General features: G+C 35.7%; 4 protein-coding genes across 8 annotated transcripts; 1 reads left to right on the top strand and 3 right to left on the bottom strand.

Annotated features, from left to right (window-relative positions):
• Window positions 1–193: 193 nt before the first annotated feature.
• LOC110628010 (pentatricopeptide repeat-containing protein At2g13420, mitochondrial) lies at window positions 194–5,097 on the bottom strand. 3 transcript variants are annotated; one of them, XR_002489946.2, is made up of 3 exons: window positions 3,375–5,097; window positions 790–1,118; window positions 194–573 (listed from the first exon to the last, which is right to left on the bottom strand). XR_002489946.2 is itself a non-coding variant. In XM_021774445.2 (2 exons), the coding sequence occupies exon 1, from the start codon at window positions 4,948–4,950 to the stop codon at window positions 3,418–3,420; it is 1,533 nt and encodes a 510-aa protein (XP_021630137.1). In that variant the 5' UTR covers window positions 4,951–5,097; the 3' UTR covers window positions 194–573; window positions 3,375–3,417. The 3 variants fall into 3 exon arrangements, 2 of the variants coding, with proteins under 2 accessions (XP_021630137.1, XP_021630136.1); XM_021774445.2 differs by lacking the exon at window positions 790–1,118; XM_021774444.2 differs by lacking the exon at window positions 194–573 and having other exon boundaries at window positions 604–1,118.
• A 116-nt stretch (window positions 5,098–5,213) lies between these two features.
• LOC110628012 (39S ribosomal protein L47, mitochondrial) lies at window positions 5,214–8,606 on the top strand. 3 transcript variants are annotated; one of them, XM_021774447.2, is made up of 4 exons: window positions 5,214–5,415; window positions 5,567–5,738; window positions 6,702–6,859; window positions 8,258–8,606. In XM_021774447.2, exons 2-4 carry the CDS (start codon window positions 5,582–5,584, stop codon window positions 8,363–8,365), a joined length of 423 nt encoding a protein of 140 aa, XP_021630139.1. In that variant the 5' UTR covers window positions 5,214–5,415; window positions 5,567–5,581; the 3' UTR covers window positions 8,366–8,606. The 3 variants fall into 3 exon arrangements, with proteins under 3 accessions (XP_021630139.1, XP_021630141.1, XP_021630140.1); XM_021774449.2 differs by having other exon boundaries at window positions 5,217–5,462; XM_021774448.2 differs by having other exon boundaries at window positions 5,217–5,468.
• Window positions 8,607–8,806: 200 nt separating this feature from the next.
• LOC110628011 lies at window positions 8,807–10,006 on the bottom strand. Its single transcript, XM_021774446.2, has one exon. It carries the CDS (start codon window positions 9,756–9,758, stop codon window positions 9,225–9,227), a length of 534 nt encoding a protein of 177 aa, XP_021630138.1. The 5' UTR covers window positions 9,759–10,006; the 3' UTR covers window positions 8,807–9,224.
• An 872-nt stretch (window positions 10,007–10,878) lies between these two features.
• Window positions 10,879–17,591, bottom strand: LOC110628509 (general transcription factor IIE subunit 1). Its single transcript, XM_021775202.2, has 10 exons — window positions 17,390–17,591; window positions 17,172–17,294; window positions 16,582–16,702; window positions 15,798–15,926; window positions 15,564–15,673; window positions 15,247–15,430; window positions 14,425–14,622; window positions 12,075–12,311; window positions 11,695–11,896; window positions 10,879–11,259 (listed from the first exon to the last, which is right to left on the bottom strand). The coding sequence occupies exons 1-10, from the start codon at window positions 17,410–17,412 to the stop codon at window positions 11,147–11,149; spliced, it is 1,440 nt and encodes a 479-aa protein (XP_021630894.1). The 5' UTR covers window positions 17,413–17,591; the 3' UTR covers window positions 10,879–11,146.
• Between the last annotated feature and the right edge of the window lie 5,947 nt (window positions 17,592–23,538).

The raw sequence follows: 23,538 nt of genomic DNA, 5'->3' as shown, positions 1-23,538 counted from the left end.
GCCACCACATTCTTTTTCTCCAATTTTTCATAATTTGTTTGTTCAACCCCATTTGGACTTGGATTTGAATAAATACCAAATTAGGGAGGGTGACATTGCTTGCCTCTTTTAAGTTCACGATCTTGAAAAAGATTTAGATTATAAAACTGAATTGGGTGGAAACCTATGAATTAATAATTATAAGTTTATAACCTTCAAGCAATCAATTTAAACTTTAATTATCAAATTCAATAATTACAATGAGAGCGCTACCATGTTACATATTTGTTGGGCATCATAATACAACACATGAATTCCTAGTTCATGCATTATGCACGATTTCCTAGTCAGATTACATTGATCCTAGTTTGGCACGAAAATTAAGTACAATAATTATTTAATGCAGAAAGTTGGTATATGTACAGTGGAACCCAAAAAGCTTCATGCCAACTCATAATGGAACGAAGGATCAATCTTCTTTCCAATTGATTCAATAATGTCCTACAAATGGCTTTGCCTCCAAAATACAATGACAACACCGGTTCTCCTAAAACTGCATGTGTTTGTAGATACCCCACAAACCCCACTTCCCTCCTGGGATAAAGTATGTTAAAAGCATATATATACACAATACAACACAACACAAACTATTCTCATTTAACTTTATTGGCATCAGAAGCAACCATACAAAATATATATTTGTATACCCACGCATGCATACAGAAAATACAACATAATTACTCTTGTTTAACTTAATTGGCATCACAAGCAACCATGTAAAACTGTACAAGCCAAATAAAACAGACTCACCAACTGACTTTCATGTTGCTTCCTGAAACCTTCCGCATTTCCCCTGTATTTCTCTTTTTGTGTGTGCATGCATGGACTTCTCATTAAGAAGTGAACACCATCTACAGTCTATCTGCCAATAATTGTAAGCATAAATACACTAACATCATTACTTGGAAACTAGCCAAGTTCATTTTGACATTTCCATGCACTGCTCCTTGGGGATGTGTCCCTGGAGTTGAGTAGACAACACTTTTGAATTTCAAACTTGCCTCCAGCAGCACCACACTTTATCCCAATTGATGTCTTGGCGAGTTACGCTAATCATCTCCTCAAAACAATCAACAATCCTGTACAGCACGTTATGTTTTAATCATGTAACTTCATCATAAATTATAATGGTCTTCCAAACTCCCCTCATCCCACTCCAAGAACAATGCATATGCATGCATTCCTTTGATGTAAAAGATTAGAGGCAAAACAAGCCTGCAAGTTCTCTTATATATAAGCTTCTCTAACAAAAGCCCCTTGCATCATCATTTCTATCTTTTTGGACAGTAATGATTCTATACTAGAGTGGGTACAAACTGAGTCTGTTAGGAATGAGATGTTTGTCAACCACATTGTTTCGTTTCTTTTAGCTCACTTATGTATAAGGGTCACTAAATCAGTATCAGTTATAAATGACATGGTTGTTCTGATATGGAGCCAACCATTTTATCCTCATAAAAGAAAGGGAGCTTTACAATTTAGTCCCAAGGTATTGCTATTCTTTACATGTCGGTCCCTCTATATCAGTGAAACAATCCTTCCATCCATTTTCAGCCTTTTTTGCTGTTACAAATCTTGGTAAAAGGAGAGAGTATTTTTAAAACCTGTCAGTCTTTGGCTCATAACAAAATCCCTCATTCTCCTAACAATATCCCTAACTCCCACCACTTTGTTTCTTCCTTATCGCATCCCTTCCCCAATTTTTTTTCTCACAATCTTTTCTCCAATTTGAGGGAATAGCAAATATAGTTCCCATACCAGTAGCTTCAGTAATGGTGAGTTCCGCATGCTCCAGAGATGAGAGTGGAGGGAAGCTGGGGGGATGGAGCTAGGAAGATCCAGGGCATAGGCTAAACAGGATAATGTACATCACTGGTGAATGAAAGATCTTGAAAGAGAATCTTGTTCTCTTGGTCCCATGATGTTGATGGAAAGGCTGTTCCTCTTCTTTCAACTCTGTGTTATAGTTTCTTGGTTTTAGAATGAAAGACCAAGGATGTATTGGGTTTCTTTGCTTTTGTTTAATGTTGAGAGGATTGCTGGAAAATAGAAAACCAACAAGCACCAAGTTTATCCAGCAGCAGAAGGAAAACAAGAGAAGAAAAGAGGCTTTATTGGAGAGAGAGGATGATATGATTGAGTGATTAATACTCAGATTGGTGATTGAAGGACCATGAAACATAAAGGCCAAGCTATTAAGCTAGAGAGGTGAAAATAGCGAAGGTCATAACCTGTATTTTATTACGATCAAGACCTTGGACTTCAATATAAAGACACCATTGGTCAACAGGCCATGCTTTGTTTTTCTTTGATTTCTTCCATTATGTGTATTAATTTGAGTCCATATTAGAGATAAACAACTAGAATACAAGGAAAAGTACAGAGATTTTGAGAAACGCACAAAACAATTGACTAAACCAGAAAAATATATGGCAAAATCCCACACGTGCAAAGTTGACTGGCATTTTGATTTTTGATGTACTACTTGTTGTAAAAGGGCAGAGATCTTGGAGTGAATTTGTCTTTTGCTGAAGCATATAATAGTAAGAGCAGAAGAAGAAGTTATCAATCACAATTTCTCTAATTGTCTCTTATTCAAGAAAAAAACATAGGATCTGAGAGGTTTGAAGAGATGAAGTCAAAGAAGGAGAAGTGAGAATTAATTAAATAATAAGGGCAATTTGATATTTTCACAGTTTTTTAACTATAGCAATGAACAAAATTGGATAGGAGGACTTTTTTTGATAGAGACAAAAGGTAAGTATGTTTTAATGAGTTTCCAAAAATGCAGGAGTTGCTTATAAATAATGGCAGCACCTAAAGACTAAATCATAAATCAGTAAAAGAAAGAACAAAATTGGATAGGAGGACTTTTTTTGATAGAGACAAAAGGTAAGAATGTTTTAATGAGTTTCCAAAAATGCAAGAGTTGCTTATAAATAATGGCAGCACCTAAAGACTAAATCACAAATCAGTAAAAGAAAATATATACTAATGCTATCTTTGCAGGTCACAGGTGGCTCCAACTTATATGCCTACCTCAAACTCTATTCACAATTTTCAATATGTGCTAGAGAAAGTCTTTAATATATTTGTCCAAAAAAAAAAAACAGTTGCCAAGTTAAAAACCTCGCTACTAAAATACTTATAACGATTGGTAATTTGCATACTATCAATTATCAAAAGACTCTGATGTTTGAAGACGTGAATAATCACTGGTCTTGCATTTTTTGAATTTTGACAGCAAAAAGAACATGAGTAAGCATGATTCAACATAAAACAACACTTATCGTACTTCAGAAACAACTAAAAATTTTCAAATAGGTGGAGATTACCTCAGCAAAATCATTCGGTTAGTCACATTGTAGCAAAGATGTATTATCGCCTATATGGCTTTAAGTGGTAATTTTGAAATTCTGAACCAAATGCTATTGACTCTTCATCAAGCTTTTTCTTTAGCCTTCTCCAAGTTCGCAACATATCAGACTGTATTAGCCCTCTGTAAAGAGTCTCAAAAGTAACCTTTTGTGGAAGCAACCCCCTCTCTATCATCTCCACAAAAAACTGACATGCTTCTTTCCACTTCTGTTTCTCGCATAGCCCATGTATAAGCATTGTATATGAATCCAAATCTGGCCCTGAACCACTTGCACATAAATCATTCCATATCTCATTCACAATATTCATGCGATTCATCTTCATAAACATGCCTAGCAGTATATTATATGTGTGCGTGCTCAGATCACACAGATTGTCCTCCCTCATTTTCCTATACAACTTCAGGGCACTTTCTGCATCCTTTCTTCCTCTATATTCTTTAAAGAAACAATTGTAAGTTGCTGCGTTAGGGCTAATCCCATTTCTGACCATCTCATCAAGCAACTCCTCTGCGTCCTCAACCCAGCCACAGGAGCAAAGACACTTCACCACAGAAGTATAAGTGGCAACAGTAAGGCAAATCCCCTTCTCTTGCATCAACTTCAACTTATCAAGTGTTAGCTGAGGCTTATGAGCTCTACTATACACATGAAGCAATATAGAAAAACTTGTGACATCGGGTTCAATCCCTCTTTGGCGCATTTCATCAAACACTTTCTCAGCTGACATTATTGTCCTCTCAAACCTATCCTCAGGGTGCAATCTGGCCCTCCTGCAAATACCATCTAACAACACATTGTAGGTAACAACATTAGGCCCAATCCCTCTCTCGTCCATCTCTCTCAGAAATCTCTCTGCCATATCAATTCTACCAATCTTGCACCAACCACAAATCAAAACTGTATACATTCTCACACTAGGACAAAAAGTAGACTTCCTTTTATTAAAAATCTCAACGGCCACTTTAACGTAGCCATACTTGCACAGGGTATCAAGCAAGAAACAGAAATGGGTCTCATCCACAGTTTCCGCAACGAAAGATTCCATATCATCAAAAGCACGGATAGCTTGACGGGTAAGACCAGCAGCAATCAATCTGCGAATGAGTATAAGGAAAGTATGGGAAGTCGGTTGGACGTTTGTCTGCTCCATTTGGACAATAAGCTGCCAAGATACGTCAAACTGATGGACCTTAGCGAGAATGTCGATCATGATATTATAGGTAACGGAGGTAACGATGGAAGAAGAAGAAGGGATAGAGAGAGCATATTGGAAAAGGGAGAGGGCAATTTTGGAGTGGTGGCAGAGACGGAGGAGAGTCTGGTGGAGGAGATGAGGGGTAAGAGAGAAGCCGTGGAGCTGAAGAGACGATTCCATGGCGTGGAATGGGTTGTGATGGTGGAGCAAGATTTGGGAAAGCAATTGAGCGTCGTTTGATGGTTGAAGTGTAGGGAGAGAAGAAGCAGAGGAGAAGAGACGGTGTGTTTGGAGAGGAAGGGAAGAGAAGAAGGTACGGTATTGAAATATTCTCATTGCTATTTTTATGATTGGAATTCGATATCAGGAGGAGCAAAGACGACGTCTTTGCAGAAGCAACAAACAGAGGCATCTGATCACCATCACCATCAAAGCCATGGATGTCTTGGAAGAGAAGAGTCAAAGCTTGGTATGGGCTGTGGTGGTGGTTTTTTTGGAACTTCATTTTATACTTGCATATTCATGCTAAACTACGTCGTTTAAACGGAGACAACCTAATATCTCTATTATTTCCCCTCGGTTCCTCTCCTATGTCTTCACTTCTGCAGCCGCACCCCTGATCTCTCCAAGTCCTTTAGCTTGAAGGCAATCCCAACTCCCAAAGCTTTGATTTCTTCTAATCTTGGCTTTGATATTCCTTCCTGTATTCCTTCCGACGTTGTTCACTGCCACTGCTGTTCTGCCGAGGAGCAATCCACCAGCTGCTTGTCTATCCAGCATAAATTTCCCTTCATTTGGGAGGTGAGTGCGTTCGCTGCTCTTTGGCTTATCCTGACCTTTAGGAAACTGTGAGTGTACGTGTCTGTAATGCACTTCCTCTTTTGTTCGAGATTCTTGCAGTGTGTTACTGTCATCATGTGTATGAACTTCGAATTTCTATCTGTATTAGCAGGTCGCTGATTCAACCATGTTTACGACAAGATTTTTTGGGAGAACTCTCTTTGCTGCAGTTAAATCTGAAACTTCTGCAGCGGCGGCAGCAGCTACTGGGTATGCTCGTAACCCTCTTGAGGAGTTCTTCGAGGCAGATAGGAGCCAGGATCAGGATAAACCTGTTGGCTATGGTACAACACTCTTCTTCTTTGTTCTTGTTCTTCTTTTTCTTTTTTTCCCTAAACTACTAGGAATTGCTTAGTAGCCTCTAGTGAGATTATTTTATTGGTTATTGGAAAAAAAGACTGCTCTTTCTTTTATGCTTTGTTTGGACGGAAGGAAATGGACAGAAGAGAAAAGAAAAGAAATTTAATTTTCCTAAAATTCTCTTGTTTGGACATTAAATAGAGGAGAGAAAAGGAGGGAGATGGAGTCAAAGGAGGGGAATTGATATTTCTCAACTCCTCATTTTTAACCCAAAACATTTCTCTCCAAGTTGGTGGGAATTGGAGAGAAATGAGTGATGGTGGGAATTAGAAAAAACATGCATAGGTTAAATAAAAGGATAATGCGTCTACAATTGAAAGCACTGAAGTGTGCGTCAACCATTTTATTTAGGATTTAAAGTTGTGATTGCCCTTGGGATACATTTTAAGATCTGCAGTTGCAATGGATAATCCTGAGCCTTATCAGTCTCAACGCGGATTGGTTTTTCATTTAGCATGTGCCAAAGAAGCACTTGTTTAGCTTATAGCATTGAAACAACTGTGCTTATACCAGAAGGAAACAAACCTTGAAATTTTCAGAGGAATGATAACAGGATAAAAGAAAAAAAGAAATGAAGCTGTTGAATTTCAGACTGGTTCCCTTGTTAATTATGTATCTGCTTTAGTGTTAGTCATTTTGCACATTGGTTTATATTTCTTATAGGCTCTGAATTGCAAATTTTATCTGAAAAATTCACAATCCCTCATGTTAGAGAAAACAATGAATTCACATTAATACCTTAGCCTAATGTAAATGTGTCGGGTGCCAATTGAAATCCCACTAATGATAAATCCCTCTCCTTTTGCTACAGACGAGAAGAGGAAATGGGTAATTTTTAAATGATTGAATTAAGTATCTGTGTTCATTCCTAAACTTACTGCCACCAGGTCGAAGTTGGAAAGCTTCTGAACTGCGCCTGAAGTCTTGGGATGATCTTCATAAGCTGTGGTATGTTTTATTAAAGGAGAAAAACATGCTGATGACTCAACGCCAGATGCTTCATTCCCAGAACCTAAAATTCCCAAATCCAGAACGTTTGCCCAAGGTATAACTTACTTACATTTGCTTTTACTTTGACACAGCTTGCGACTATGGCCAAATTTGGCTCTTTAAACATTGCTTTGATCTTCCAATGTCTATAGCTAATTTGAATAAGATGATAATTTACTGTTCAAAATAGTGAATTGCTAAAATAGAATTTGTTGTTGGTCAGGCTGCCCTTTTACCATTGCATAACCCAAAGGAGAGTTTGCTTCTTGTTTTATTCCACTATATGAGGATGCTTCTTCATCATATGAAAACTAACAATGATTTTATGTACATGAATTGAAGGATGTTTGGGGCTTTCTATTGTTCTATGACTTTTTTATGTTGGCTGTTGAATCACTAGTTGAAGGTTGAATGAGGCTTAACACGTCATGGCTTTAGAGAGTATTAAATATAGCAACCTTCCCTTGCTTTGCAAGAAGGTTTTCTCCCTGTGATGAGCTTATAGCTCCAAATTACAACTTAGAAACCTTACCGTTGCATTCAATTGTGCAACACAAAAATCATTTGGTGTAGTTCAGAAATGGTTGCTAAATATTGGATCTGACTTGTAGGTATATTCCATCCTTTGTCATGTTATAAGCAGAGGCACTGTCTTTGTGACTTTGTTGGACTGACTGATTGGAAAACTTAACAACAATGTTGTATATACACAGTTGAAGAATATCAAATGTTTCACTCTTCTATACCTAATTGAAATTTGCTGTCATATTATAGATATATTCTAGTGTATTATGTATGATAGTCAGCCCCAGGTTTTGCTTGTGAAAAGTGATAAGTTTCTTAGCTGGATTATGCTGTTGCCATTTGCCACCTAAACAGTAGGTAGGAAGCAGATGTGTAATTTTCTTAACTGTAATATGTGAATAATTTGTTTTGTCATTGCATGCCAATGAGTACTATGATCAGCTTGAGATGCAATATCTAAATTGCACTTCTTTTTACACTCTGCATTTTGCTGGACTGACATATGCTAAATATGAGTACGGTTCATCAAGTGACAATGGATTGCTTGCTCTGGCTTAACTCCAAGTCTTATGAATTGGTTCTTGGGCATATGACGCTTAAACTCTATTGTCAGACTCAGAACCAATTGGATACGGGGAATTTGTTGATGGGCCCAGTTTCTGTGTGATAGTTGTCTGTTTTAGCTACAGGATTACTCCTCTCATATGCATATGGATGTTTTTACTGCATGCATCCGAAGTGTATAATTAGAATTACTTTATTTATCTTCACTTTTGTGATTATTATTGGTGAGAAGACAAAGGATAAGACATTTCTTGAGAATTACATCTCTTTGAATTTAATACCTCGTAGTATGTATGGGTCTCTCACACTCTTCCTAGAACCCTGTTGCTTATTTTGTTCTTTGCCTATGAACATTGAAATTCAGGTGAGGAAGTCAATGTGTCGAATCAAGCAAGTACTTACTGAGAGAGCGATTGAGGAGCCAGATGCCAGGAGGTCTGCTGAGATGAGGAGGATGATAAATGGGCTGTGATGACCTCCAAATTGCCGTATGTATCTGAAGGCGCTTTATTATGTTGGCATGTGGAAAATTGAGGTCTTCTCATGGTGGTTAGAACATGGCTATTCATTTTATTTTTCATCATAACCATTGAACATGAAATGGATGGTCGTAGTTTTAAAAGATTCAAAATTTAGGAAAATGATGACATCTATGTGAATCCGACTGCCTGAATGAACAAACATGAGCCATCATATTTAAACCAATTTGTGTAGATTCAGACCCGTCCTCTTGATTGTGAAGGCGCTGCATTTCCCTGGGTGTAAGTCTACATTTTCCTGGTAATTGCCTAGTAGCTTTACATCACTAGCAATGTGATTGTTAACTTCTAGATTTCTCATTATCTTGTGGTCCTTTTAAGCCAACTCTTTCACCCCACAAGAAAAAGAAACAAAAGAGAGAGAGAGAGAGAGAGAGAGAGAGAGAGGGAGAATGCTCGTCTGTCTATTGAGAAATGTAAGATATCTTACAGTGCTACTTGTCTATTGTAATCTCGAACAACAACTAAGCTTCAATCCCAAATTAGTTGGGTATTGCAATCTCAAAAAGGAGTAAAAAGAAAAAAACAAGTCATATTTGAACTTTATATGAAATGATCTACTGTATAACCTATGAAAATCTATGGATGAGAAATGGAATTGATCATCTCCAAAGACCATTAATTCTCAGGATAGAATCTACATTTCATCTAATGGAATACTGTTGAAAAAATCTGTATATGCATGCATCAGTTGTTCTAATCTAATGGAGGAAGGGCTAAAAAGCAAATAGCGAATGAAATCCCTATTCATGGATTAGGAGAATTTCTTCAGTTTCAAAGTAATGGAAATCATCAGGAGGCCTTATCTGAGGTCAAAGGCATTTCACTTTTATGAGGATCAATAGACAAATTATTGCTGGAAATGCTAGTTGATAAACTCCTCAAATTTGCATTCTTTTCATGCTCATCATCACCCTCTCCCAACACCAGTGCTTCTCCAAATTGGACATGCCTTCCATCTCCTTCTTGAGCTGCAGACTCTAATGGCGAGTCGGCTGTCTCAGGCTCACGCGATGCTACACTCGCTGATGTATTAAGAACGTTTGAACGAGCACGGGCATTGCCACCGCTGTTGCTGCCACCACCGAGAACCATCCTAACTCCGAGGGCCCGAGAAACAATACGGTAAAAACAAGTGATGAACCAAAAAATCCAAGGGAGGCAAACTAGGGTTACACCGGCAATAGGAAGCCAAGATGTAGCTTCATTCTGAGGGAGGACAAGGTAGAGAAGGAGGAAGATGCCACCAGCAGTAATACAGGTAAACAAGAAACAAGAGACAAGCCATATAAACAAGGGCCCGGAAGTGGGGTCTGCAACAGGCATTTGTGCATGAAAACAGGGAATTAAATATCAAAGAATGAGAAATAATATTAAGATATCATCTTTGTCATCTTCCATTTTGGTTCATTGGGAAAGATTGTTTTTTTTCTTCTGAAGAGTTCATCATGAAGAAGCTCATAGATCTATCTCTTCATCAGAATAATTTTTTTTTTTTAATTTTTTTTCCTTCTCAGAGGATGGACAAATTCAAATCCCATTTCCGTAAAATATGGCTTCTTTTTTCCTCAAAAGAAAACACTCTGTAAGGAGAGGAGGAGAAAGAAAGAGGAAGAGAGAAGAACGCTTTGGATTTTTTACTTTTATATTTATTTATTTATTTTTACAAGCCTAAGTTGGTAAGGTAGAATCTTTTTATAAAGGCACAACTTGATAATCTAACTAATAGTCACCCTATATATAATATCTATTGATACATCTATAATTTATAAAACTAATAACTAACATATAGTACAATCAATTAGAATAGGAACCCTCAGTTATATTTTAAGGCTTAGAATTAATTGGGATTGAACTGAAAAGTCCATTTTAATTTAAATTTTATCAAACACCTGTTGGCTGCTGATGCTGTAGCAAGTGGGGCTTTGCATAACAAAAGGAATGTGCAGTTCCTTCGTCGCCATTCTGATTCTGCCATCTCTCCTAGCAACTAGCTCAATAGCTCATAGCTACCAACTCAAGAACTCCATTAATAGCTCACGCTTGTCAAGGCTATATATATATATATATATATATTTAAAACTTATATATATATACTAATGTTGTTTTTTATATTTATATTGATTTCTTTTGTCAATTAAAGTAATAAATAAAAACCATTTTTTTAGAGTTCAAATAAAAAATTTGAAGTAAAATAAAAAATTTTCCATAAACTTTTTTTTTTTTTCAGTAAAGTATGAATAATATAGAAGTCACAAGTCCCGTTTTCCTACCTTTTTCAAGTTATTATTTTAAACCTCTAGTTAAGCAATAGGGCTCACGCAATGTGTTATCTCAATTCTGTCAAGTTAGTTTAATCATATCGAATTATATTAGTAATTCAAAAATCAAAATCAGATCAAGCTAAATCAATGCAAAGGGGTATTTAATAGCATTGGATGTCTAATGGAGCCAACTTCAAATTCTTCATATTCAAAATATTAATATTGAAAATGACACAGTATCCTCAACAACAACAACAAAAAAAAAAACGACAGCTCTACCTATCTTCCATGATACAAAACAAATGAATACGAGTTTAATTCTGGCATTCCTAAAGCTCGGCCTTAAGGCTTTCCAGATCATTTGGCGTCTTCTGGGTGTGCTTATTAAAGAAGCAGTTTTCACTTGTAGAATACAGACAGAGATAAGGAAGAGGGTAAGATTAAAAGCAATCAGCCTTCTTCCCAATCTATGTCCTCCTCGTCCTCTCCTGAAGCTTCTGCTTCTGCTTCTGCTTCTGCTTCTGCATTCAAGTCATTCACCTTGTAGCTTTCACTTGTACTGCCTGCAAGGTTTGTAAGCAACACATAATAAATAAACACCAAAGACAATACAACTGACTACGAAGGAAACCACTATATTTATATATATAAAGCTTCTTGAGGGTGCAGTAAAAAAATAAATTGAAAAAATAGGCAACCAACTTCCCTAATCACTCAACCTAAAAACCAAAATAGTGTCTCCCAGTTGAAACCAAATTGCACTTCACTAAGGCTTTATTTCCTCTCAACCCTACAAGTACAATAACTCCAAGCTCTCCATCTCCGTGTATGCCAAATATATATCATGAGATTCACATATGAATATCGCAGAAAGAAGAGAGTTGTGATTGTGGGATTCATAAAATATAAACTAGACAGACATGCATAGATATAATAGCTCCTGCAAGTCTTCCTATAGGATTGGAGATGATTTCCATAACATGATTATCGACACTTACCTCCAGTAGGTGCCTCTTCCCAATCAACATCATCTTCTGGTTCATCCTCCTCACGCTTGAACTTCATGCCCACTTGACGATTGGAAAGTGATTCAGAAATACCATTTGAGATGGATGCATCTGTAGACTCTTGCTTCTTAGCAGCTTCAATTTCTTCTTGCTTCTTAAGCAAAGCAGCATAATAAGCTTTAACATACTCATCCTGTGAGAATTAGTGAGCACAAACCAAATTTAGCATTCAATAATAGGAGAAGAGAGGACATAAAGGAGAGCAGAAATTAAGCCAACTGTAATCAGATAGAGAAAAGAGAGAGGAGGAAGAGAAACAACATATAATACAGATCAAAAGAAGTAAAAAAGAAAAATGTCATTCCTCAGACCTGTAAACTTTTATTATCATCATTATCATTGATGGACTTTTTGTCATCTGAGAATTGTGATTCTGCTGCTAAACTGCCATCCATCTTAGGCTCCTGCTTGACCTCTCCACGTTGTTCTTTTGTAAGATTCATTCCCTGCTTGATCATCCACGGTGGCAAAACTTTCAGACCTGAACTTCCAGTTTCAGGTTTGACATCCTCTTCCTTACATTCAACACCAGAAAACGCAACTTCAACCTGCCAAGAGTAATAGTGATAATAGATGATCCATACTGATACAATCATGTGCCCACTCTTTGAACTAGGACCAAACAATCCTATTGAGTAGGCCTATCACAAATTCTTAAAATTTAAAATACTGAATACAAATTTTCAATTTCCTGCAAATTGAATGAAAGAGCTGATTGACCAAAGAAAGGAACAAGACTTGCAAAAGGAAAAAAATACTACACAAGTTTATACATCACCACTAGTGGAATTGTCACTTAAAACAAAAAAATGTTGGGTTACCACCACAAGCAAAGTTTCAGGAAAAAATAAATGTCCACAATAAGTCATTATAATTCCATCATCCAACAACAACTGAGAAATACTTTTAATGGTGTTATTTAGCATTGCAAATGTACCAAGCTTTGGCTAATTCAACTTTGGTTCATTTATAAATAAAGCCCTAAGTGTAGGCTTGGGCTAGGCTCATCTATTAAATAACCTGAGCCAACTAAAGCCAAATGCACTTACGTTCTTATGTGGCCGACAAATCTGATTGAGCCTAATTCTTCTCAATAGATTTAGACTGTAAATAGAATTGTTCATAAAATTGATATATTTGTTTTAAAAATTTCGTTGTGCTTTCTATAATTTATATGATAAGATCACTGTTTTAGAGCCGTATAGTTCTCGATTCAGTTTGTGCGATTAATTTGATTCCCCATCCTAGCGGTTTGAATATATGGCATGAATCACAAATGTGCCTGAATCATGATTGAATCGGAAGAATTTATAGAGTCAAATGAATTGATACAAATTGACTGATTTGGTTGATTCCTTTTGTAAAAGGTTGTAAGACTCTGTAGCTCCAAAATTAAGATCTCACTTCATTTTTGCTATGAGAAGTGCACATTGAACCTTCTCTTAAATATTTTTCTTCCATTAGCCATTCTTTTTCCTACATTTGCAGCAATTGCCAAGTCAAAAATCAAAAGGTTTTTTAAGGTTTCAAGAGCTAAGGGGAATTTCATATGCCATTTCACAAATTTTAGAGAACATTGCACCTCATTGTATAGAGACCTAATGCACTTTATCAAATTTCTTGTTTCAACAATCAATAAGAAAATAAAATCACAGATCAGCATCCACTAATTTCAGCTTCTTTTTAGTTTCCAAATAATCAAGCATACAAGAATATTACATTACCTTTAGGTATATATGCTTTTTATTGAGCTTTGGAAGTCCCTTGAAATATATTTAAAGAGAAAAGAAGATATAGGAAAATGGCATTTTGATAATTGAAAACTATGGCAGTTGCAAAGAGAGACAAAATTAAGCTTTTACTAGCAAGAGAAGAGAAGAAAGTTAAATGTTCTCAAGAACCCCAAGTGTTGGACACCAGGAAAATTGGGAAAGAAGTTTGGCCCTTTGCAATAATTACCTGTCTAGTAACTTGCTATAACAGCATTGTGAAATAAAAATCCAAGTGGCCCAGAACATGGCGCTATTTAGAACTGAATAAAACTACTTGGAAAGATTTGGTCCATGGCACTACTAACACAGACATGCAATTCTGGTAGTAGGAAAGCGATTCACAAAATATTGCCTGAAGATGCTATTTTCTCTATGAAAATAGACACCAGTTATAAGACAATATATTGGAACCACAAAAACAATGTTGCCAATTTTCTTTCCGGTCAAATTACATAGCATAACAGTGGGAATGCATTTAGCTCTACTAAGTTCATGGTGACAACTTCTTCGAAATCAGAAGTATTTCAACATTTCAACCAAGTTAGAAACAGAAGCGCCATGATGAAAAATAAGCTTGTAAAAAAGGAAAAAAGAAACTTTTTCCAGCCAACAAGCTCATCAATTCTAAATTATAGTCTACCTGGCTGAAAATATATGGTATTTGGGGCCACATAATACAGATTAATAGCAGAAGGGGCTTTGTTTTGGATAAAGTATAAGCATCCAACTAACAAATCCACTCGGTCAATATCTCTTTTGTTTCAAGTGTGACAAAATAAATTACGATTTCTCCAGCAATTAATACTATTTATGCACTCCAACTCACATCTCAAACTTCTTGCATACAAGAAAGAGAATGGGAGAGGAGAAAGCCAAAAAAAAATATTACCTTTGTTTGTCCAAAAAATGGCATCGCTGTTCCACCATACCCCTGGGAAGATTTGGAGGGATCATTAGAACTAGATCCATCATTTGCTGCACGCCCAGCAGCACTTGCTCGGGCTTCCCATGCTTGAAGCGTTCCAAATTCAGGAATAGCCAAGTCCTTGACTCTGCTTAGTTGATCTGTTAATGGCTTAAGTTGCACCTGCAGCCCCATGATTTTGTCCACTAAGAAAGGACCAACATATGAAAGTATGTAGTTGAACAAATTCTACATATCAGCGAGACTTTTCACAGTTTGAAGTGGAAGAAGGCATAATATAACATGCGGTAAAATCTTCATAAAATATGTGCAATACTACAATTTGGTGCAGGCAGCTACTTTTTTTCATAGAGAATCTGCATATACACCTTATGTGCATCTGAGATCTGAGAATGACTAGGGAGTTAACTTAAAAAGTGAAGCGTTGCACAAAACCACCATCACATCCCTTCACATTTTGTAAAACCGGTGAATTGGAGGAACTCAACTGGGAAGGTAAACGTAGGAAACAATATGCTGAAGCAGCTACTGGCTATTGACTTTCAACTTAATCGCATAACTAATAACTTAACTTCAACTCAAAGCATGCTAGTGGGTACAATGAATTTAAATTCTTGTCATCTAATTAGCACTTCTATCACATTCCTCTCCACTAACTCCCATATGCAAATAATTGGCATTTAAGATGGGTGTTTGTGTTTGTGTGTATGTGTAGAGAAAGAGAGGCGGGGAATAATTTACCAGTAAACCTGATAAGAAGGATGTTAGCCGTAACAAATAACAAACCTCCATTTTCTGAAGCACGTCCTTTAATTTTTCATGTCGACGCCTCTTTGCATTGTCATCTGCATCTCCTACTTCTTGAGCTGCCAACTTATCACTCTCTGCAACAAGTTCCCCATTGCAACTCTCACAGTGGAAGCATTCATCATCTGGAGAAATCAATCGCAGCGCATCCAAGGCATTGTACCTACAATAAGGAAATATTTCAATTTTCAACTTACAAGAACATAAAATTTATGAAGATACCTGTAGAAAATACCCCCCAACCCAAAAATAGAAAAGAAGAGTGTACATAATGAAAACAAAATACTGGTATATACTTTCTCCCACAGTCGGGGCATATGTACTCTTGAACAGTGTTCCTGCTTTCCAGTTCATCCTTTAGCTTTTTCCTCAGGCGCTGCAGTCTATACCTAACAACATCATATATCTGGAATCCAAATTGATTTAGGCATCTTTCATGAAAAGCCAGCTGAAAACTTGGCAAAAGAATCCAAAATACAATTAAAAAGCTATCAAACTAAACATTCGCCATTGAGTAAGAGGAAGAAAACCTGTGCATAATCTAGACAACAGTAAGAATGAGTGTGTAGTTTTATCTTCTCATCCCCTTCTTTTCTACCCTGTTGACCTTCAGCAGTGGCAGCTACGGCAGCACTATATATCTTTGCTCCCTTTGCTGTCTGCAAAAGTCAAAGAGCAGTTGTAAGATGTAGGTAAAGTGACTATAAGGGAACGTGCATATGATTGGGGAAAGCATAAGACCAAGCAGCACAAATATCACCATGAGAGTAGGTCATCTACCTGGGCCACTAAGATATATGTAAGACTGACATTCCATGGAATGAGTAAATGAAAGAAAAGCACAATGTTATTTCCACTGATAAAGGTTGCCACTCATTAACATTTAGATGGCAGTACATAAGAAATAAAATTGTGGTATAATTATTTATCATTTATTGAAAAATATTAAGGATAAATAGTTAGAACCATGCACATACAGAGCAAAGAATAATGTTTGGTTTGTCTTTCTTATTGGAATTGACCAAAATGTAATAAATCATAGAGTTTAGGATTCAGTCAGCCAAAAAATGAACATAAAAAGGTTTCAGCAGCACTTCAGGAGCAAGAAAGGTTTTATTCCAGAACTTATAAAAATACAACCTTCTCATTGCTCCTGACTCCATTATCTGCAATCCCTTGTATCAACATTTTATATTAGACATTTAAGCACCTTCCCACAGATGATGTGAAAGGAGCATTGGTAAACTATGCTAAGCAAAGAACAACTGATTAAAAAATCCATGGAATAAGCAAATTAATAAGTAAAGCGCTTGCCTCTTTCCTATTATCTCGTGCAATTAGTTTTTCTTCCTCAAAGAAACGCAGGGTTCGACGAAGTTGCTTCGAGTGCAATTTTAAATCTTTCGCTAAATCTTCTTCTCTGACCCACTGCCGTCTGCAATACAACTCTTTTTCTTAAAGAAATGCAATATAACACACCACTTAATAGTCAAGCTTCTGAGACCATGTCACTGTCCAATATACACAAACAGTAAACTCATTTCACAGTTATCACATCTCCACACACCCACCCACCCAAACAACAAAAGACAGAGAGAGAGAAGGACGGAGAGGAGAAAGGGGGGGTGCTATTAATTGCAAAAACGGGGCGGGGCTGTTGCCCATTAGAGTATTCAGTTGAATCCAGATGCCAATATAGCACTTGTAAGCAAGCAAGCAAATGGTAACAACAAGTTTGAACCATACTCGAACACAATTTAAAGAGAAAAAAACAGTGATCAGAAGTTGGCAGTACCAATTCCCATATGCAATTCAAAATTGGAAGCCCACATCATCAAATTAAAAATTACACAATGTAAAAAACAAAATTACATAATATCATCCTCTCTTTTTCCAATGCCAACCTCGTAAGAGCGTCAAGCACCACCACGGCAATCCCTCTGTTATCACTCCTCCCCATCTTGGGTTGATTTTCCCCTTTCGTCGTCACATCATCGTAAAACGCACGAGCGGCAAGCTTCACCAGCCTGAGTGATTTTCAATTTGTTATCAATTTTAAAAATAAAAAAAAGCTTAAGTCAGATTCAGAATCGCAGGAACTTTGATGAATTGAGGTTTTTACCGATTGAAAGGTTCGATGCTCATGCTCCTGGCTGGTATCAATGTGTCAACGTTTAGCGATATAGAGATTTTGAGTCTTGGGAGGATTTTATAGGTTAGTGTATTTGCTAGCTAGCTAGCAGTAATTTGTGAATTGGGAGTAGAGGGGCCGCCATTGCTATGTGGCGGGGCTGAGCCTCACCCATGATGTAAGGTTTATGGGATTAATTTTAGATGGGTTGGCCTCAATTCCGTGATCACAACAATAATAATAATTTTTGAGGAAATATATCTTGAATAAATTTGAAAATTTTAAATATTATTGAAAAAAATTTAAATAGATAAAATAAATAAATAAAAACACTCAAAAACTTATAATACTAATAAAATTCAGCACTCTTTAATATATAGATAATTGAAATTTATAATAAAATAAATAAAAAATTATTTAAATATTAATTTAATTCATTTAAATTCACATTATTAATCCATTTATAATATTTTATTATATTTAAAATATATAATATATATATATAAAAATGAAAATAAGTAGAGAATAATAAAATTATCAAAAATATTCATGTTTGGATTTAATAATAATAAATTGTCCTTTTATTTAACTGGATAAAAAATTAGATAATAATATTTTATTATTATATTAAATTTTTTAAAATATATGTAAAATCTATTTAATTTATTTTTTACAATAATCTAAAACAAAAAAATTGTAAAAATAATTAACCAATCTTGAAAAATTTTGTATTTTTTAAAAAATTAGTAAAAGTAATACTATTTTTAATGATAGATATTTAAATTTATAAAAAGTTTAGAAGTATAAATCGCTAATAACTTTAACGACAAATAATTCCTCGTTAATAAATTTTAGTAATGAAAATGTAGTTGATAAATTAAATATTCGCATTCTAATTTAAATAATGGCAAAAAAATTTTATATTTTTAATTTTATTATAATTATATTATATATATTTTATTAATTAAAATTTAATTTTTAAAAAATTTTTCAATTATACTATATTATTATTTTTACCCTTAAAAATTAACAGAATTATTACATGACTCACTACATACCATATTAATAAATTTTAAAATAAAATTAATAAAAATTTAAAATTTTAAAATAAAATTAAAAGTATAAATTTTTTAGCAAATTATTTATTTTATTACTTTTTAAAATTCACCCTAAATATTATATAATTTAAAAGAATATGAATTAACATTATATTTTAGAATTAAAAGAATAATTTAAAAAATATTGTAAAAAAATATTTTATTATTTTTAATATTTCAAATTGAATTACATTAAATATTATTTTAAATTATTTTTTAATAATTTATAATTAATATATTTAATAAAATTATTTTTTTAACGATAATTTTAAAAGTAATACTAAATAATAAATATATTAGATAAATTTAAAAAAATTGATTGATAATTATTTTAATTAAAATAAAATTAAGATAAATTATTATTATTATAAAATTATTAATAAAATTATAAATAAATATTAATAATAATAATAATTTTTAAATATATTTGACAGTGAAAAGATTAATTTGATAATTTTATAAATTTTAAGCTATACAAGTAGAATATAGAATTTTTTTATAATTAATTTTAAATTTTACTAATATCACATAGTGATATGATGATAATTTGATAAATGAATATGGTAATTTTGTTAATTTTTTAATGGGATGATTGAAATAATTTTAAAATATCAAAATTTAATTGATAAAAAAAATATAAATATAATTAAAACAAAATTAAAAGTAGAAACTTTTTTATCATTAATTTTTTTAATTTCTAATATTATAGTAATTAATTTATAAGAAAAGTTAATATTATTTTATTAGTAATTTCAATTTATACTAAAAATTCTTTTACCAAGTTCTAATTTAAAAATTTATAAATCACAAGCTTAATTCTATTAGTATTAATTTAATGTGCATTTAAGTTTTTATAGTAAATTATAAGGAACACTGTAAAATTTATATAAAAAATTGAAAAACGTGAGAATTTAAATAAAAAATTTCAAATTAATTATTAATATTTAGTTATTTATTTAAGAAATATAAAATTATAAATTGAGAGAAAATTTTGTGAGTCATTTTAATCTACATGATACTTGTTTCTTTGCCTTGGTTATTAAAAGACAAGCAAGTTTCTATGGCATGGAAACTGCCATATCTACCGACTGAAATGTAGCAAAGCTTTTATGAACAAAATATATATCATAAAAAAAAAAAATCATAAATTGTGATGTGGAAGGGTTTGGCATTCTTATGGTCCAGAGTGTTTTCAGAGATCATTGGTACATCTTCAACCCTGTACTAGTAGCTGAGATGCGATTTTCTAAAAGAAAACGCGTTAATGGATTTGATAGAATAAAATACAACTTATTCATGTATGTTTGACTAAATCTTAATAACTTTTTAAAATAGGATTATTAGACTCTCTCAAAAATTTTAATTTTGATAAGATAAAATTTAAAAAATAAAATCTTTATTAAATTTTCAGAAATGGAAAAGTATTTTGTAGTAAAAAAAATTTGATTATTTATAATAATAAAAATAAAAAATTTAAAAATATAAAATTTATAAAATATAAAATATATTTTTTATATTTAACTTTGTAATCAAGTTTGCAACGCTCATCACACTTTTGGAAGTTGTGTGTTTTTAAATTTTCTTTTCGAAAAGTTATCGTAGGCTTTCAATAAACGTCCACAGTATAAATTAAGTCCGGTTCAAATCTATAATAAAATCTAAAATTAATTGCTCCGCATCATTTCCTTCCACTTATAAAAAACTCTACTTCGAGTTGTAATCAACAGGATAATACTAAAATAAATTCGCAAAATTTTCATATAATTTCATAGGTAAAAATTATAAGCATTATCATTAATTTTTTGCATAACTCGCAATGGACCAATTTTTTTTGGGTTAAATTTTTTTTTTGCTCCACCACGTTCTTTGTGCAAATACATTATAGTTTGATCATCGGCATTGAAGGATTTGAAACGCCTATATTTATCAGCTGCAGCTGTAATACCCGGCTAGACTCCGGTATCGGAATCCCTACCGTCCGGTGGGACCTCGGATGTCGGAAACCTCTAGAAGGGTAAAACTATGATTTTATGAAATGTTTTCATGTATTTCATGTTTTTAAGTAAGAAATTAAATGAGTTTTTGCATGAAAAATCTTTGGAGGAAAACCCAGGTTCGGCCGCCGAACTCCGAAGTTCGGCCGCCGAACATACATACTTTCGGAGGGACTTTAGGCGCCCGAAAATTTTGAGTGAGGGAAATGCAGGTTCGGCCGCCGAACTCCAAGTTCGGTCGCCGAACCTTGCATGCATGCGGAGGCACTTTCGGCCCCCGAACGTGGCCTGGCCAGCCACCTATAAAAGGGGCACTTAGCCGAAATGGGAGAGTTTTCTCCCATTTTCAGCCGCAGCAAGCTTCCGACCTCCCTCTCCTAAATCTTGTGTTTTTCCTTCAATCCCCACCATTTTCTTTGAGTTTTAAGGTTCCACAAAAGTTTTTGAGTGTTTTTAAGCAAGTTTGGAGCTTGGAAGTCTTGGAGCTAAATCCCTCCATTTTCCGAGCTAGGGTCGTTCTTCCTCTCGATCTTCAAGAGGTAAGCTTCGATCTATGCTTCTTTTATGTTTTATGAAAGTTTTATGCAAGTTGATGGGGTAGAATGCATGTTTAGGCTTGTTGTTAGGTTTATGGGTTTATGTTGTGATTTGAACAATGTATGTTGGAAATGTGTTGTTTGAAGTGTTGTAGTTGGGGTATATTATAGTTTGAGACCCCTAGGTGTGATGTATGATGTGTATGCATGTGTAGAAACAAGTTTATGCATGTTTTGAGGCGTTTTGGAGGCTGTGGACACAAGGGAGCCAAGTTTCTGCCCTTCGGCAGAAACTCAGGTTCGGCCGCCGAAGTGACTTTCGGCCGCCGAACCCCCTTGTGGAGGCAGTTTCGGCTGCCGAAGCCTGCCCCCGAAACTCAAGTTTCGTCTCTGTCTGGGAGGTTCGGCCGCCGAAAGTGCCGCCGAACCTGCATGACTTTCGGCTGCAGAGGGACTTTCGGCCGCCGAACCTGCCGCCGAAAGTGCCCTGTTCAGCCATTTCTTGCATGTGTTCATGTGATGTTTTCAGGATGTTTTAGGGGGTTTTTGGGGAGTATTTTAGAGTCATATTCATGTATGTTTGGTCCCTCATTTGAGTCCACCTGTGTAGGTTCGGACCCGAGGAACCGAGACCCCAGCAGTGAGCCAGCTGCTTCAGAGTCTCTTCAGAGCTAGCCAGAGGTGAGTGGAATAAACTCTAAGTTTTAAAGCAAATTAATGAAATGTTTTAGCATGATTCACGCATCATGAATGCCATGAGATATATTAGGTTGTATGCATTAGAATTCACGAATATGTTGCATTGCATACTTTGTTGTTGATGTGGATGGATGTTGAATGACCCATTAGCCCTTGTATGTCATGATAGCCTATGTGAGTCCAGGTGTGCCTGCTACGGCTCTACGCCCCTGGCACTATGACTGATTATGAAAGTCCGGGTGTGCCTGCTACGGCTCTACGCCCCCGGCATGTATAAGTAAGAAAGATAGGGGCTAAATGGTGACAAGTTCATCCTTGTTGTGAAATGTTTGTGTTATGGCGCATACATGAAAGCATGATTTAAATTGATGTTTTATTATTCTGCTCACTGGGCTCTAGTAGCTCACCCCACTCCCTTTATCCCCAGAGTTGCAGGTACAGGATAGATCAGGAAGTCGGCTAGAGTGAAGTTAAGACATGTATGTTGTAATAGATAGTAGTGGACATGAATATGATGTAATGAGTAATTATGACCATGTAATGTAATGAATGATTTGATGATGTATTGAGGATTATAGTAGTGCTTGACCTAGAGGTGTGTGAATCCCCATTATGTACAGAGTGTTTAATGAGTAATGACGTTAATGATCATGATTATCCAAGCTGATATGTATGATGATGATACCCCATTGGAGTATTTGATAAGGACTCCAGTGTGGGGTTTATGTATGATTTTGTGCATGCACAGGTTTTGCTTGGATAAGAGAAAAGAAAAATTTTTACAGATCATGTATATGTTGTTATGTATGGGATTCCACAGGTTTACAGGAGGTATGTAGGCTTGCTACGGGTCCCGGCGGCCTTAAGCCGATCTGGATCCTAGCGCCGGTAACGGGTCGGATTTCCGGGTCGTTACAGAGTGGTATCAAAGCCCTAGGTTCATATGGTCGGACCTAGAGTGTCGGGCTCATAGATGTTCTAGAAGGTCAAGCACACTAGGAAAATCATGTCCACTAGGATAGGATGTAGAGTCCTGTCTATATGATGATATGATATGCCATGATGATATGCATGTGCATAAATGCTATGATGTGATGCTATGTATGTGATGAGGGTTCATGTGTTTCCACATGAACCATATGATGCTAATGATTGCTTATGCTATGTGCTGTTTTTCAGAAGATAGAATGAGAGGAACTCGTCGATCTGCACGATTGACTGGAGTGCCACCTCAGGACGAGGGCGCTGATGCCCGTCCTTCAGCTTTGCCTAGGGCAATGTCCAGTAGGTCCAACAGAGACAGAGTAGCTAGAGACCCTAGAAGGTCTTTGGATCTGGGTAGAAGCAGATCAGTAAGGGGAACAGTGCAGGGAGGAATGTCTGAGGATATGGAAGTAGATCAGAGGAGGGATGGCAGTCTTGGTGTGAACATGTCGGAAGAGGGCATGGGAGAATCAGAAGGAGGCACTCAGGCCTCGAGTTATGTCCAGCCACATCACTACCCACCCTATTCACACCATCCAGGGTATTCGATGGGAGGTACATCGGATTACCCCAGTTTTAGCCCTTATCCTCCACATATGCCATACCCACCTTACTACCCACCATACTCTCAGTACCCCACGTACCCACCTCCACCTCCCTATACCAGTACAGCAAACCCTAACCCAGGGGATGTTGCACCTCCACCACCACCAGTACCTACTGTCCCGGAAACACAAGTACCCAAACCTACCTCATCTGGAGGGAGCAAGGTCAAGATGACCGATTACATGAAGTTGGGTGCTCCTCAGTACCGAGCAGGCGATGACCCA

This window comes from Manihot esculenta, chromosome 12 (assembly GCF_001659605.2).
Source record: "Manihot esculenta cultivar AM560-2 chromosome 12, M.esculenta_v8, whole genome shotgun sequence".
NCBI lineage: Eukaryota > Viridiplantae > Streptophyta > Magnoliopsida > Malpighiales > Euphorbiaceae > Manihot > Manihot esculenta.
This window is presented reverse-complemented; position numbering and strand designations above follow the sequence as displayed.